This window comes from Melampsora larici-populina (genome assembly GCF_000204055.1).
Source record: "Melampsora larici-populina 98AG31 unplaced genomic scaffold MELLAscaffold_13, whole genome shotgun sequence".
NCBI lineage: Eukaryota > Fungi > Basidiomycota > Pucciniomycetes > Pucciniales > Melampsoraceae > Melampsora > Melampsora laricis-populina.
Genome location: NW_006768777.1, coordinates 1102281 through 1120007, shown reverse-complemented (window position 1 = coordinate 1120007; position 17727 = coordinate 1102281). Strand labels below are relative to the sequence as shown.

The 17727-nt window shown below is 42.2% G+C and overlaps 3 protein-coding genes across 3 annotated transcripts; 2 read left to right on the top strand and 1 right to left on the bottom strand.

Annotated features, from left to right (window-relative positions):
* Positions 1-9693: 9693 nt before the first annotated feature.
* On the top strand, positions 9694-10258 carry MELLADRAFT_62243 (uncharacterized protein; the record flags this gene model as incomplete). The annotated part of the gene is made up of 2 exons (XM_007408724.1): positions 9694-10116; positions 10241-10258. 2 exons carry the CDS (start codon positions 9694-9696, stop codon positions 10256-10258), a joined length of 441 nt encoding a protein of 146 aa, XP_007408786.1.
* Positions 10259-10802: 544 nt separating this feature from the next.
* Positions 10803-11339, bottom strand: MELLADRAFT_105437 (uncharacterized protein; the record flags this gene model as incomplete). Its single annotated transcript, XM_007408639.1, has 2 exons — positions 10803-10840; positions 11075-11339. 2 exons carry the CDS (start codon positions 11337-11339, stop codon positions 10803-10805), a joined length of 303 nt encoding a protein of 100 aa, XP_007408701.1.
* A 2397-nt stretch (positions 11340-13736) lies between these two features.
* MELLADRAFT_116147 (family 5 glycoside hydrolase) lies at positions 13737-17502 on the top strand (the record flags this gene model as incomplete). The annotated part of the gene is made up of 6 exons (XM_007408725.1): positions 13737-13893; positions 14274-14697; positions 14775-15084; positions 15180-15770; positions 15847-15977; positions 16037-17502. 6 exons carry the CDS (start codon positions 13737-13739, stop codon positions 17130-17132), a joined length of 2709 nt encoding a protein of 902 aa, XP_007408787.1.
* Positions 17503-17727: the final 225 nt, after the last annotated feature.

Sequence of the window (17727 nt, the reverse complement as noted above, 5' to 3'; positions counted from 1 at the left end):
TGAGTATATGATCACCTTATCACTCTCACTTATAAGTTATCTTAGGATATTTGATCTATCTTGTGAGAATCTTATAAGTGATGATAATTTGATTCTGATCGATCAGGAGAATTGATTGGAATATGATGATTTGATTCTAATCGATTCTCCCGATCAATTAGAATCCAATTATGATTGGTTTTCAATAAACTTGATCTCATTAATGTTTGATCAGGACTTAAAAGTAAGTCTTACTAATTGATTGGAAGAATCGATTAGAATCAAATCGAGTACATCATAATGAGATGAAGTTTTATTTGATGATACAAAAAAAGGTTAAAATAGACTGTTGGATCTTGAACGAGATCGATATCTGCCTGAGTTGATTTCTGACCAAAAGATTGAAACTTGAACAATATCGATGGTTGATGTTGTAACTGACAGCCTCTAGGATCAAGAGTTGGAAAGTAAGAGGGGTCAAGATTGGCGGTGGTATTTTGTGTGGGGGTGTTGGTGGAGTACTGGAACAGGGAATCTTGTCGGTCGTTTTGTGATGGTGAATGTGTGAGCAACACCAGAACCGCTCCGATACGCTATGGATTTCAACCCATTTTGGTATCGGAGCGGAGTAACCGCTATGAGATCACCGATACTTGACCGATATTTTTTTTTAAAAAAATATCACAAGGTATCGGAGCGGAAGGTATTTTACCGCTCCGATACCGCTATATATCGCTGCTATAAGGGCTAAAAGGCATATTGAAGTGCCCTCAGACCCTTCCCATATCGGAGCGGTCAGACCGCTAATGGTTTTCTCGCCTTGGGATGGCGGAGCGGAGCCACCGCTACGTATAGTGGTCAATATAGCGGTGTAAAAACCGCTCCAATACCGCTCCAATACCGCTATATGTTGCGGAGCAGTTCTGGTATTGGTGTGAGTTAGATTGGCAATGTGGGAATTTGATCAAAGTCCAGGAAGCCAGAACGTATTCTGGCTTTCTGGCTTTGTGGAAAATGTGTTCTGGAACCTTCGTGGAAAAGTTCCAGGACAACTTTGTGTAGTATAAATAAACCATTAGGTTAGTCACCTTCAGAACAACTACAGGTTAGTGACCTATATCAACTCATAGGTTAGTGTACCTACAGAACAACTACAGGTTAGTGACCTACATCAACTCCAGGTTAGTGACCTCTTGAATAACTACAAGTTGGTGACTTTATTACAACCAGGTTAGTGACCTCCATATCACTCTTCAATCAGTTACCTTGAAGATTGAAGGGGAGCCTTGGATCCAGCTTTCAACAATTATATTATAATTAAACCCCTGAACCTCCTTTTAAGGAGTCATTTAACTGAAGTCTGTCTGGATTTATCCAAACAGACCAGTTCCCTTCTTCCCTTTTCTCTCTCTTATCTTATAATTTTATTGTAATACATTATATTTGAAATATAACTTTAATTATCTAAAATTACCAACCCAACTTGCCATTTTTAGTGAGCCCTGAGTATTCTTTTGAATACCCAACCCTCACAGAGTTAGTATACAATATGGAAGTGCGTTTCATTAAGGTTATGAGAGAATGAGATTGTGTCTTAGAGAAGAGTGCTCGTTTTAGTACTGGTAAAAGATGTGCAGTTCAATTACCCCAATCAAGTTTTTGAAGATGAATCAAGAAGTACTTATATGTTTTCTGTCTCCCCAATCTTACTTCTCTTTCCCATCTTTGGAAAGAGAAGTAAGTCAATTTTATCTTTTTGTTTTGTTTTGTTATCAAGTTATTGAACTGCTGTATTCCTGTTAGCTTTTGATCTTTTAGCCACCCAGAGATCCTATTGCATTTGATAGATAAAACTAATCACGTCTATCTTGAAATCTGTACCTTCCTTTCAGGTAGATTAGATATTACTAGTTTCACTCTTATTTCTTTTTGACTGATTGTTTATTATTTATTAGGGCAGTTCAAGTCCAGAATTGTGAACGACCTGAAGCAGAGGCCCGATCTGCTTTTTTAATGTTGTCAAATCATCAAAATTCTGGATCGTGGTGACCTGAACGGTCTTATTTTTTGGTTTTATGACCTTGTAAAGTGAGGCACAATGCCTCTTCCCCTTTTTTTTCCAATCTGAGCGCGCTTTTTGAAGTCTTTTTTTCGTTGAGCTTTCATTCTTGTTGAGTTGATAACGGGCATGTGTCCCCTTCCCCCATTGAGATAAAGTTTCAGCATCAGCATTGTAATTCTACCTACCCTACACATATCCCCACACATAGCATCACCTCTTTTGTTCTCAATCCTCACCATTATTCCAAACACTCACATGCCTTGTGTTTCTGACAGGGTCTCTGTGATTCGTGGAATCACCCATCTCTACGTATTTGCTCAAGTAACTTCAGATATCCGCATTCCTGAATTATCCTCCCATCTAGACAACCCTACAGAGGGGGAAATGATTTTCCAGAACGAACCAGTCTTGTCGAACTTGTACAATGAACTCTTTGATCAAGAACAACAGTGGGCCTAACTGCTCACTCTTGTAACATCCAGATGGCACCTCAACAATCGAATACACACTCCGCTTGCCACTTGTTTTGACCTACGGGACATGTTGCGAAGCAGAAGAACCGGCTTCCGCCAGGCCATGCGAACAACCCCCAAGGGCTTTCACGCTTTACTTCATATGATTCAATCCCATCCCGTATTTGTATCATGTAGCAACAATCAACAGCCACCAGTGATCAAACAACTTGCCCTCACTCTTGAACGTCTCGGCAGCAATGGCAATGGGGCCTCCATAGGCCGGTTTGCGCGCAATTACAAGATGGGTCGTGGTTCAGTAATCAATTGTAGTTGTTGGGTCATCACCGCACTTTTAGATGTAGGCGCGCATTATCTCTCATGGCCTAATTCCAACAGACGGAAAGCCATCTCCAAAGTGCTTGAGAGAGATGGTTTCCCGCGTTGTGTGGGCTTTGTTGATGGAACTACAATTCCCCTATTCCAGCGACCTGGCCATGATGGCAAGGTTTTCTTTGACCGCAAACACCGGTACTCTCTCAATGTACAGATTGTCTGTGACGCCAGCAGACGAATCACTTATGCATACCCTGGTTGGCCTGGTTCCTGCTGCGACAGTACTGTATACTCAAAGACTGACATGTGTAATGAGCCGGAAAAATATTTTGACAAAGGTACGCACTTCTAATAATTCTCATTGATGTCTACAGTCCTCGATTTCTGATGTAGTTTTTTAGATGAATATATTCTTGCAGATTCAGCCTACATTCCTTCAGAAACTGTAGTGCCTTCCTACAAAGGACAGGCTGCGGAGGTCAAAAGGAACAAGTGCTTCAATTGGTGTGTAGCTAAGGCTCGAGTGCGAAATGAGCACTGTATTGGCATCCTCAAGTCTTGCTGGGCATCCCTTCAAGGATTAAGACTTGGTTTAAATAGTCAGAGTGACATGGTTCACATCCTGTGGTGGATGCGAACCTGCTTCATCTTACACAATATGCTGGAAGATTTAGGAAACACATGGATTGATGAAGAAGACGAGGTTGTTTTGAGAGAACCTGAATATGCAGGTATTTATGGAGCTGCGCAGCCAGACTTAGATAAAATGGAAAGAGGAAGGGCCAAACATGAATGTGTTTGAGAACATGCAGTGGCTTATAATTGGCAGAGCGGTGGCTTGCCAATAGTTTCTTGAACTTTTATGATCTGTATCTCTGATTGTGTTGACCTCTAATTGTTTCATTGATTGTCTTTTGCTGAAGTGTTTCATTCTCTTATGTTTATTGATGATCCTTTTTTTGTAAGATGCTGTGCTTTATCTCATTTAGTTTGATCTTTTGCAAATTATTCTGTTGTCTCAGTTGTTTGGTTTGGTTGATAGAGTCCAATGAATGAATATAAATGTTCCCGTATTGAAATGTCCGTTTGGCCTTTTCAGCTGTGTAGTGAGGCTTGTTGAGTCTGATCAAACACTGTAATTACAAGATGATGGAACTTCTGCTTTGTTTTCACTTGATCATAGTCTCACAACAAAACGGGACTTTGGTGCTGGACCTTTCGCAATGGAACACAAGAGAATCAAGTATTTTGATGGACAGTCTTTTGATGCACTTTTCTCAATGAAAAGCAAAACAAATGGTGTAACAAAATTGGGGTAGCATATCATTAAACAAAAGGTTTAACTATCCAGGAATCCATCATTGCACAAACACTGAAAAGTACAAATACGATGACCAGGAGAAAACTCCATCATTGCACAAACACTCAATCTGAAAAGTACAAGTAGGACAAACAGACACTGCTTAAATTGTGGAGTACAAATAGGCGGACAGTAGGACAAACAGACACTGCTTAAATTGAGAAGTACAAATAGGCGGACGCAAACCAACCAACACTGCTATGAATCACTGCTGACAGCCACGTGTCGTTTGTGAAGAGTTGAGCAATCAATTGAAGAACATAAAAAGACGAGGCATACGAGGCGCGCGAGCACTTGAAGTACAGACAAATATGCCTTCATCATCAACCACGTGAGAATCACAAGTACAAATAGGAAGAAACTGTCACCAAGGCGGTGAATCTACCTCAATCCGGGGGCAGGCGTTCAGGAATTCAGAGTCAGCCATCGGGTCCAAGATAAACAGACTGCATTAGCGAGTGAATTACAAGTTTCTCTTGAAAATCACATGGTTTCCTGTTCAGGATATATAAGACGAAGGAAAGCCTCCAGCTCTTGTGGGGTCTTTCCTTCCAAAACCAATCTCTCAGCAAAGGCCTTACGCTCTTTTTGGGTTTCTTGAGCCAACCTTCTCAATTTGGTTTTGCGTTGCTCTTCGTGATCAAGAAAGTATTGCTCTTTAGTCCAGCTGAGGGTAGACTTGTGATCTTCCATTTTGGCTTGGATTCTGGCCTCGTCCGCTTTTATTCTTGCTTTGTCAAGATGTTGGCGCCAATCTTGAGCTTTGGCAATGACCTCGAGTTTAGTGTTGTTCGCTTGTTGGATGGCTGTAGCAAGCGCATGCTATTGGTATTTAACATGCACATTGGATGGATCTATTGAAGGGAGTGGGTCCATGGCACGGCAAGAGAGAGTTCCGGGCACAGCTCAAGGCCGCAGCTGCTTGAGTCGCAGAGGCGGCTTTTGTAGGTCCTGCTTCATCATCCAAACTGGAGTCCAAGGCGCGCTCTTCTGCAGTTAGAGCGAATTTTCTGGCCTTTGCCTTTTTGGTGTGCTTGCCTTTGGTCAAAAGGGAAGATGATTTAATGGCAACAGAGGCAGATTGCCCATGACTTGAGGCATTTGCAAGTGGAGCCGGTGATAAAATCACACTACCAGCATAAAGTAATTTTCCCAAGTAAAAAATGAATCCATTTAGAGCAAAAAATGATTGAAAATGCATTTGATCAGCATCAAATCAGCATCAAATCAGCATTATCCAGCATTAAATGAGCATTTCTGATTAAAAATGCATTAAATGTAATCATTTTTTCCTTGGGAAAATTACCTTTTGCTGGGAGTGTCAGGTGTGCATCGTCTTGTCCTTTAGGCGTAGGAGGTGGCAAGCTGAAATTTTTTTCCAAAAAATTCCGATAATGAACGTTGAGAGGATCAGGACTCCGTGGGGTTTGTACAGGAGAACCGGGTGCAGGCAAAATGGGTCGAAACTGAGCAACCTTGGTGGGGTCTGGGCTGGCCAATCGTCAAATCACTTTACCAATTGGTGGATCGCCTAAGCAATCAGCGACGTAAGAGGAAGAGTCAGCATGTCAGAAAGCAAATCTTTCTCATATTTACTTCGCAACATGTTAAAAAAACACATCTCACCAGGTGTAACGCCGCCGTTATCATGTCCATCGGTGGTATCACTGCCGCCAATGTCAATGTCATTGAAATCCTGGGCGCCAAGGCCACTGTCGAGGATTCCCAACGGGTTCACATTCCCTTTATCCCAAAATAGACCATCCATTTTGGCATAACAAGGACACATCAACTCCAACAAGGCCTCCATAGTATGAATCCCTCGTGCGTGTTGTTTTGCCTCAAGACCAGCCCCGGTCTTTGAGCTGAGAGTTTTCACAGATTGATACTTACTCTTGTATCTTTGAAGACGGAGGAGGAGTGTACGACCGGTCAAGTGCATATCCGTTGAATTGTGACGTTCATTGTAGTTGTTGTTGAGTTTGATAGCTAGAGTGTTCAGAAGGGTTTTTAGGCAAGCCCGTCACTTTTGTTTGGATGCCCCCCCCAAATAGCGAGTTGAGAACATTTGGTTTGGCGAGGTAAGCAACAATAGTTTTGTAATCCACTATTTCAAAAGCAGGATTGTCCATGTTCGAGCGTTTTGAGTTACTTGCGCTAGCTGCTCGCTCAGCTCATTTGTTGGCCGCCAGGCGGGATTGTTTCATCGCGGCAGCACTGGCCTTGGACACTACGACATGGCCAGAGAGGGCCAGGTCCGCCGCGATCTGAGCTTTCATTTGGTGTGGGTGACACGCATCCTTTTGAGAGCGACGTGGTGATGATCTTGGCAACATGTGCATGGCAGATGACTGAGAGTAGAAGAAATATAACCACACAAGTCAGACCTTTTGTACAGATACCTATGAATGATAAAATCAAGATGTAGATCACCTACCTATTTGTTGAAAGTACAGCTGGCAGACCGACGTAAATTGAAGTCAAAGGCGAATAAAGGCACTTCTTTGAGGACAGGAACCGGAGGCAAAGAAACAAAATGGATGAAATCACAAGGCCAAGGCAAGAGTCAAAAGGGAATAAAGGTGGTTCTTTGAGCACAGGAACTGGAGGCAAAGATCTACAATGGATGAAATCACAAGACCAAGGGGAGAGTCACAAGCAAATAAAGGCAGTTATTTGAGGACGGGAACCGGAGGTGAAGATCTAAAAAGGATGAAATCACGAGACCAAGGCCAGATTGTTGATGACAAGAAAGAGGAAGCAAGGAGGGTTGCACGATCAGAAAAGGATCTTGTCAAGAAGCGCTTATATGATGAAGACAAAGCGGGTGGTTAATATCAGCTTCAAACCGGGCGTGAACTGCGCAAGTGAAACCGAAATTGAGAAATAATCTAGAACCAAACACGATGGTGGATATGTCAAAAATCAAGCATCCGAGTTCGGAAGCGGCCTCTGTGCGTAACTTTAGGTGATATTGAAAGCCCCAACCTAATTGATGCGGCCCCTGTGCATAACTTCAGGTGATATCAAAAGTGCCAACCTATCTGATGTTGATGTCAAACGTTCTAGATGATACAACCTAATTGATGCGGCCCCTGTGCATAACTTCAGGTGATATCAAAAGTGCCAACCTATCTGATGTTGATGTCAAACGTTCTAGATGATACAACCTAATTGATGCGGCCCCTGTGCATAACTTCAGGTGATATCAAAAGTGCCAACCTATCTGATGTTGATGTCAAACGTTCTAGATGATACGATTTAAATCAGAAACAGTGCCCAAATGAGGTTGAAAGATCTGCTGAGAGACCTGAAGGTACGTTGATTGCCTGTTTGCCGTGTCGTGTGATTCCTGAGACAATTTGCTAATTGACGTGTTGAAGCGTGAGGAGTCCAAGGTGAGGGAAGGAGGAAAGCATGTAAACAAAGATCATGCTACGTAGGTCAACCAAAAGTGCCGGGGGCATAGGATTTACCGGCACCGGAGTAGCCGGTAAGTCAGGAACAACAAGCGAAAAAAAATATAACTTGAAAAAAACAAACGTTACCCACAAGGCACAAACCAAAAAAAACGGCTCCTTTTTTTTAAGCGCTTTTTTTTGCTGCAAGCAGGGAAAGGTTGTAAAATTCATAAGGACAAATCTTGAAATTAAAACCGCAAGCCACCTCTAGAGCTGGCTCACGTCCTTAAGATTATACGTATAACTTTAAGGAACCAAACAAAACTCAAATTCCTAATTTTGGCCGTAAATTGCCTACTTGAACCACCCTTTTGTCTTAGGTCAGAGCTTTTAGTATAGACACTTTGTAGGACGGTAGTCCACTCGTGCACATTGCACTTTTATCAGGTGAATACATATCTTGGGAAAGAGAACTTTTGCTCTTTTAGCCACCCAGAGATCCTATTGCATTTGATAGATAAAACTAATCATGTCTATCTTGAAATCTGTACCTTCCTTTCAGGTCAGAGCTTTTAGTATAGACACTTTGTAGGACCGTAGCTCACTCATGCACATTGCACTTTTATCAGACCGTGGTTCAAGACTCCAAATTTATTCACACATTGGCTGAGGTACAGTTGATGGTGGGAGATGGTCAGTGACATGGCGGTCAAAAGGCAAGATTGCCTTACCGCCACCAGATGGGCCATCTGACAGTCTACAGACCATCTCTGAGACAGGTTCATATGCTGCCAATCATTGGGGAGCTGATCAAGGGAACCTCTGTGTTCCCTCCCATAGCCACACCATCCACCCCTTGTGGGTCAAGGCATCAATGTCGAGGAAGATGGGGAGGAGCTCCCAGACCAATGAATGCATTCTAGGAGCTCTCCCGTTGTCAGAATAAAAAAGGGATGGCTAGAACCACATCTATGGAGGCAAATGTGAAAACTGAACCTTAACTTCACAGCCTCCGGTTTTACATTCCTTGAAGACATTTCCTCTTACCGTCTTCTGCTCGCCAAAAGACTGGTCGACCTCTCGCCAGGCTGACCACCCGGCCTACAGCCAAAATCTGGTCAAACACTGGAATTTTGGCCGGTGTTTGGCCAGATTTCGACACGATCAACTTTTCGCTCGTATTCCGAGGAAAAGTTACCCCGTGGTGTATGAATTCTTGATCAAGGAATGATGGCCACGCACAGCATTATGTGATGAGCATCTGTTGGTTGATCTATGCTCGACTGCAGCTGCCATTTAGGGTTTCTGAAGGTCATATCTGAGGGCATCACTGGATGGAAATCGTGAGCACCACTTCTTTGAAATCGTTCGTCCAACCAGAGCTTTCTCTCATCCACGCGTGTGTAAAAGTCCATCCTCAATAACGGTCAGTATCACCGGAATCAGCGGTCATGTTGCTTATCGTCATCGTCAGAAGGCACCCTAGATGTCATGAGAAGCTCTAAGTTACTTGCTCTACCGCTGTTCATTGTGTGTTTTGATTACTTTGATTGCAAAGACGTGAGCCCAGATCACATTTTGACCAACACAGCCTCATACGTTTCCCTTCAACTTTCACTTGCTTGGCACCAGCGGTGGCAAAGGTGGATACTTCGCACCGATCGGTTGGATGAGGAGCGTGCTCTGTCTACATACCTGATCCTCGCGTTCGGGAACACTGGTAGAAAATTCACCGCGTAGATCTTCTCCTTCGTTTATATCACATACATAGATGTCGTAGGCCGAAGGGGTATTTTTGCAGCACCGGTGGGAAGGCCTGCTCTTCAAGTCACGGCTTAGAGCGCACCGAGAAGAATGGGAATCACGAGAGTGAAAGGTATGCCTCATCACTCAACGCGACGAAAGGTCCCGGCTAGCTATAAAAGCAGCACCTCAAGGCTCGTTTTTCTGTCCTCCTCACTCCTCATCCAATCCACTCTTCCCTACAAAAGTCTTATTATTAAAACTGTGCTAGGTTTACGACCTTTTACTATCAACTCTTATCATCAAAATCTTCAATTAGTTATAAAGTTTTCTTACGAACCAATCTCAACCAATCTCATCATGCATTTTGCACTCCCACTCTCAACTTTGTTGTGTGTCTTGCAGACTGTTGTAGCTTTACCTACCCGATCTTCTGGTCTTGATGCTTCTGCTATTTTGAGTCCTCGAGCGGGAATTGAGGAGGTTGTTGCGAGTGGTAACATCAAGGAGAAATCCATTCAAGAAAAGTGTTATGGTGGTATCAACAATTATTTCTCAGGTGGTATGCCATTCACGTACAATTATTATAATAGCCTTATGTACAACAATGGCTTTCCTGGCCTTTGTAACTCTTACTTCGGGAGTGGTTATCAATGGGGTACTTGCAGTTCTTACTTCGGATGTCCAAATTCTGTCAATACGTTTTACAACTCCTACCTGAGTGGATTCAACGGTCTTTATGGATCTTCTTTATATACCTTGAATGACAAAGACTTGAAATCAGTAAGTCTTAGTCTTTCAATTCAATGTATGTTTCTTGGATCCTGACTTGTATTCTTCTTGTTGTCTACTTTTGCATTTCAGGACACGAATGCTGTTCTTCTTGTTGTCTACTTTTGCATTTCAGGACACGAATGCTGTTTGAGCGGTAGGATTGAGATTCGAAATCGTTTGATGACTTTTCTTATTTTATCATGGTTTGTTATAGATCATCTATTATTTCGTATTTTGTTTTTATACATGCTGACTTTGTTTTTTGACCTTTTGCTCATGTCACATTATAGAATCTATCTTATGAACTTGAATGATTTTGATGTGATACGATGAACGATCCTGTTTTCTGTTTTCTGTTTTTTCCTTCTCTGTACTGCGCTGCTCTCCCTCGAAGTGTATCTCACATAAAAACTTTCTTGCCCGACACGCCTATAAGTTGTTCTCCGTGTATTTTTGTTTCGCCTGGCCCTAGCTCCTTGTGATTGATAATTCATAGGTAAACATGCGCTTGTGGACTAAAAAACTTTGACATCCATCCAAAGATGTGGCGTCTCCATTTGACCTCTTGTGCATATTTTCTTAAGATCTCCAATCTTTGTGATTACCAAAATGATCTTGAGTCTATTGGGAGGTGTGATGAAAGACGAATTGATCCTTTGCTTTCCCGTGAAAGTCTACCTCGTCATCTGCGATAGTTATTGTTCTGCATCTCTTTCTGGGTCATTTTTCCTCACTGGTTAACGTATCAGATAGATTTATAGACCTTATACTACATTGAGTTTACTTGTACAAAAGGCAACAAAAGTAATTTAAAGGGTTCCAATCAGCTGACGTAAATGTTAAGCAGATAGACTGAATCAATAATCCGATTAAATACCATCTGGTAATTCAAAGCAATATGATCGGTCTGATTTGACTTCTTACACACACGTTGATGATAACCCTTCTTCAGAACTTCAAAACGGACCTTGCATTCCATTCTTAGAGTCAATGTCATTTACCACACCTTGGCCATCCTGAGCTCGTAAGGCTTTGATGACATCCAAGTCAGTTGTATCTCGGGAGTCAGGATAATTTTTTTCATCGAAACGATATGATTTAAGTGCTATGAGATCGACCGTTCTTAGACTCTCATCATATCTCAGGTTTGAAAAAGCAATGACAATCGGCCCTTCGTGTTCAACTTCACGTTCATCTGAGCGCGATCTGAATAAAGAGGCTATGGAAATCATTCGGTGAGAAAAATGTTGGAACCCATTTAGAATCGATTGCTGCGATAGAGAGAGAGACAGACATGAGATTTTCTATGAGAAATTCGGTTCGCGAGGCATGAGGAAGAGATTTCACATTATACTCTGATGGATGTAAGTTGGAATCCCCACGATAAGGTTTCTGGTGGTACCTGTGATGAGTTTTGATGATCTAGTGTGTTTCTTGTCAATATATTCCTTGTGAGTTTTCCGCTAAGGGATGGCATGAAATTGCCAAAGGTTGTGATCTTTGATGTATGGTCAAACGGAAAGAGCTTGGCGTTGTTCGAAAGAAAAGGCCTATACGAGTCAAAGCACACGAATCAGTGACTGACTAGTGCAAGTAGAATACCGGGAGCTCCCCTAGTCCAGCTTGACCATTCATGGACAATCGACAAAATATCTCTTGCAGGAGTTCCGTACACAATTTCCAATACATCGAAAGCTATATGATACTTAATTCTGAATTTCAGAAGAAACCTGAACAAGAATTTCTCGGTTTCTTCTTTTTTTTGATAGATCTGTGCGTCTTCAAGAGGCAAACAAAAATTTTCTTGCGTCCACAAAAATCCACAAATAGGTGGAAAAGATTTGTAAGGACAGTAATTTTCTCCACCCCAATCACATTACCCTCACAGGCCAAACCATGGTTTGTTGTCATCGAGGGACTTTGTTGAGTTTAGGTATGCTCTAAATGGTGATTATCCTCTGAGCACAAGAGGTGCAATCAAGTGGTCTGTTTGTCGAGGCTTTGCAAGATGGAAGATCCTAGACTTGCACAGGCAGGCTGCAACTCTAAAGTTCACCATGTGGCTCACACATTCAAGAGACCAATTCCTGGTGATCTGTGTCAATGTTTTTTCGGGATTTCGGCCAAGAACTGTTATCATCTACGACATGGACCACCGCAGGGACATCCTTGGCATTTGTTTCGATTTCTGAAAGAATGATTTCAATTCATAACGACTGCAGAGTATTAGGTCATCACGACTCACGAGTCATGAGGGACTTCAGCTTTGTACATCCGCAGCTACCAAGCAGCGTGAGACTCCGCTCAGCTCCGCTCCTCCGTTGATAGTTTTTCAAATGTCTTGACTCTTTGGGGCCTACATACAACCGGCTCTCACCGGCTCAGAGCGATAGCGTGGGACTCTGATGAGTAACTCTTGAATTTGATGGGTGTGTTTCTGTCGATGCTCAAGGATTTGTGTTGTACGGAAAGATTTGATGTGTGATATCAAATTACAGCGCTGGCTGTAGTTTGTAAAGTTGGATGATTTTGAAATTTGTGTGTTGTCAATTTAGACAAGGACATATACAGAGAGTTAAACCGTAGCGAACAGAACTTGAGAGAAGAAACGCAAATAAAAAGAGTGGGGGGGCGGATTCCACACCACCCACTTTGATTTCTGACCTTCGTTTTGTGTCCTTGACTTTTTCGCAACGAAATCATTTTCTCTTCTTTGAAACTGTCATCTCATCATAACCCTGCAAGTCCATCCTAGCAGACCTCACTTACCACCACCATCTTTTCCATAACAGGTGTGACGAGTGAAACCGAGACTGCAGGAAGAGCTCAACATCCTTGGTACGTCGCAGTCACTGGTCAGTGATTGGAAGCGAGGTAGTGGTGATACTAATGCTTGTTGTATCCATGGATGCGTTTTACGAATGTTCTTGTAATAGGCGAACTTTAATTCTCGCTACATACCTATAGGCTCAGATCGTTCCGGTACAGGTGGTTTTAGGACTGATCGCATTCACTCTCTGTCGGTCGGCTCGGTACTCCTGCTTGGCATACACATACCATTCTCTTAGCTCGCTCTTATCCCTTCGATCACAAACAAACAATCTTTTTACTTTAGCGATTATCACCAAAGGACTTCGATTCAAACTCACTAAGATACCCCTCTTTCGGTCAGGTGATTAGGAAAACTCAAAGTTTTCCTTTGCGTCTTGGTTCGTTGTTCATTCTTATTACCCTTTTGTTCATTTCCACTCCTTTGTAATGTAGTTCAAGTTCAAAGTGAAAGAAAGGACTCCATTTTACCCCATGGTTATGATCACAGCGAGTGAAGTTGACACAGAACTGTTTTGTATTCCCAATTCAAAGTAGAGATACCCCAAATCACGAGCGACATTCACTCTAAATTGATCTTCAATTTTCATCTGCCATTCTACCGATTCTATCACTCGACCCGACTTACCGGTCATCTTGAAATCAACAGAGACCAACCACTTTAGACTAGAATTTCAACATTTCACACGCTTGAAGCTAACTGCAAGTTTGGCTCAAGTGGATCTGTTCATCTGATTGCTGTGTAGACCCTCAGACCGAAGCATCGATCGATCCTTTTCCAAGGATCTCACTACTGAAAGATGTCGAGCAGTTATGATTTTACTTCTAGTCGAGATGGACGTCAACGTGGCAATCGTAGGGGTACTAATCCAAGTTCATCACCATCATTCATTCCATTGATTGAAACCAATGGTAGTCCAGTGATAGAGGAACAGCAACATCATCAGAGTCGATTCAGTTGAGTGTGCTTTGAATCTTCAAATTCGGATTGATGATTTCCAGTTTTTCATCTTGAGGATTTCACACTTTTCAAATGCTCTCTTTCGAAGATGATTCTTACATAATCAATCAGATTTCACAAGCCAGAGTCACATATATCCTCTTGTTGGCTATCTTGGAATTTGGCTTAGAGTGTATGTAATCTGCGGATTGAGCAGATTGAATGATTTGCTTAATCTCCCAACTTTAATATGCAATTGTCAATCAGAATGATGAGGGCATTGATTGGATTTGAAGTTGAACTTTGTGATTTGATTTGGTCATGGTTCAATTCACTCACTCTGTTAATCATTAGAATCTGACTTTAAAATTTGAATTTGATTATCTCTGACCAATAGCCGAATCCACATCATTAGCAGTACCATCCTCTTCATCATCAAACTTACCTGTACCCCCAAAATTCTCCAGTTCGATTGACCCTAGTAACCAGCACTATCAAAATGGAAATAGGCTTAATGATCATCTTACTTCATCTTCACCAAATCAATCATCTTTTGATTTGGATTACTCACATGAACTCTATAGGTCATCTTCACCCGACCAATCTAATTTCAATACTCCTCTCTATCCACCTTCTAATCCATCACTAAACCCTGGTAGTAGGGAAAGCTTTGCCTTATCTTCAATTCATTCACCTTCAGTTTACCCTCAGAGACCACTTATAAGACATAGTGGAGCCACATGGCAATCTGGTTCTGATAGTGATCTAACTCGAATCGGTACTGAGTCCCCTTGGATCAACAAAACAAGTTCAACTGGCATGTAGGAATCAACTCTTCCGTTCTCCTTCTCCTTTAGTCAATCTCCTTATACTTACACCTCACTTCACTTCTCTTTAGGCTTTACCAATACGATGATGAAGTTGAGGGGGAGGGACATACCTATCCAAGTCCAAATCTTAGCGTAGAAAAACCATCATCACGAGACCCTCCTTCAAATTTACAACAACAGCGAGCAGCTCATCGAAAGAAATTGATCATCAGTCTGATCGTCGCTGCTCTTCTTATCTTTCTCGCTATTGCCATTGGTATCTATGTCGCCTTACGAAAATCGAATTCGGCCAGTGACGCTTCAAACGGCAAAGCTGTTACTAGTACTGCCAATGGTAAAGTTGCTCAGCTTTGGGGAGTGGGTGGAGATAAAATCACCGTCAGTTTTTGGTTTTTATCACTTGTGATTTTTCGTTATCTCTAGATTTGTAGATCACTTACGGTTTCTTTGACTTTTGATGTCCAACCAAACAGACCGAGGATGGCTCAAGTTTTATCTACAACAATACCCTCGGAGGTACTTGGGTTTCAATCCCTTACAATGATACCGCACGCTGTCAGGACACTTCGCCGCCATTGAACCAACCGTGGGATTACTCGAATTCGAGGATTTATGGTGTCAACCTTGGTGGTTGGTTCGTTCTCGAGCCGTTCATCACACCTTATCTTTTTGAAAAATTCAACGACCCGAACGTAGTCAACCCGACGGTTGTAGACGAGTGGACCCTTTCTCAAGCACTCGGATCTGAACTTGCAACCACAATGGAAGAGCATTATAAAACTTTCATCACTGAGAAAGATTTCGCTGATATCGCTTCTGCTGGTTTGAACTGGGTTCGACTTCCTGTTGGTTGGTGGATGATTGAAACTTGGAGTGGTGAACCATTCTTAGAAGGCGTCGCATTCAAATATTTTGTCAAGGCTTTGAATTGGGCTCGTAAATACGGTCTAAGGGTGAATCTTGATTTACATTCAGTGCCTGGGAGTCAAAATGGTTACAATCATAGTGGAAAGCTCGGTACCATCAATTTCTTGATAGGTTTGATGGGTGTCGCGAACGCTCAAGTCCGTCTTTCTTTTCTTTTGTCATTATACTTGTATGACCTCTAACTAACCTCGTTTTTGATCTTGAATCAAACAGAGAACATTGAATTATATCCGCACCCTCACCCAATTTGTCTCACAACCTCAGTATACAAATGTGGTACCGATGTTTTCGGTTTTGAACGAGGCACTTGTTCAAAAGATTGGCGCAACCCAGATTCGCTCCTTGTTAGTTCAACATTCTCTCTTCTTGTCAAATAATCGCTTACACGACTCTCTCTCAATAGCTATGTACAAGTCTACGACATGATGCGCTCAATCACAGGGTTCGGTCTTGGTAAAGGACCAATGATGGTTATTCACGATGGTTTCACTGGAACAGGAGCCGGTCATCTTGGATGGGGAGGTTTTATGCAAGGCGCCGACCGGATAGGACTCGATACTCATCCCTACTTTTCATTTGACAAACAATCTAATGATTCGATGGATTACAACGCATACAAGCCCTGTACTTATTGGGCCAAGAGCTTTAACCAAACTAATGCGGACTTTGGTTTCAATTTTGCTGGGGAGTACTCATTGGCAATCAACGATTGTGGACAATGGCTCAATAATATCGGATCTGGATCTCGCTTCGATGGAACGTATCCCAATGTCAACACACCTGATCTCGTCCATTTCCCAGTTGTGGGCTCTTGTGCGTCCTGGAACGATTATACAACCTGGTCACCTGCTCTCAAGCAATCGTTAATCGCACTAGCCGATTCTTCACAAGACGCAATGCAAAATTCTTTCTTTTGGACATGGAGGATTTCACAATCTACTAAATCCAAATTGATACCTAATCCACTTTGGAGTTATTCTTTAGGCCTTCAAGAAGGTTGGATCAGACGTGATGCGCGTGCTAGTTTAGGAGGCTGTGCCAGGGCAGCAACCCAACAAGGTACTACTCCACCATTACAGCCATGGACACCGCCCTTCGCCGAAAATCAGATTGGTGGTAATGGCACTACGAGTCTCATCGATGCAGCTCAACTGGCCCCATACACCGTTTGGCCTCCCGCTTCGATTACCGCTCTTCAAGGTGGAAACCAAATGTATAATCAAGCACAAAATTTACCTTTATATACTGCCACTGGTACCATCAAGAAGTTAACACCAGAGCAACCCAGCTTCAATCTTTTTCCAGCCGCCGCCACCGCCACTGCAGCCGGAGATGGGTGGTACAATAAAAATGATCAGTCAGGCTGGTGGGTTGGAATCGACGGTTGCCAATACCCTGATCCTTGGAACGCCGGTGGTCTTCCAGCCCCTACCGGTCCGTTTTGTCAAGGTACAAATACTGCTGATGCGCCTGTTATAACTGCCACACCTGCTCCATGATTCACTGTCGTTTTTCATACATATATATACATATATATAATTTACACCGAAAATAATATGACATGGTGATCCTAACCTCATTGTCGTTATCCTCTTTTGTATCTCTTATCGTCTTTTTTTTAATCCTTTTGCCCTTTTTTTTAGAATTTGTTTAAACTTACTGCTATCTTATTCCATGTCACTCTTGTTTACTTTCATTTTTCAATACTTTGCTCTTTTTTACTACGATTTATCTTAGTCACTATCTCTCAGATTATTCTTGACAGACTTTTTTTTTACTGCTATATTATAAAACTTTCAGTTGTGTTGGGTAGAACATTTTTTCTATAAATTAAAGATCTTAATGCAATCCATCATTCTATTTTTTCTTCCTTTTGAGAATTAAAGCGGTTGCTTTGGTCGTAAGTGTATTTAAGCTTATGTTGATGGGCAGATTAAAAGAGCGCTTTGAGACTATCAAATTAGAAAGTGGATATGTGATTCTGAATTCAAATGGAACATGGGTTGCATCCTTATCCATCCTTATCTTTCCTAGTCTTTCCGATCGCAGATTCACAGGTTGGCGTGCCTCTAAAAGTTGTGAAGACTGCAGTGA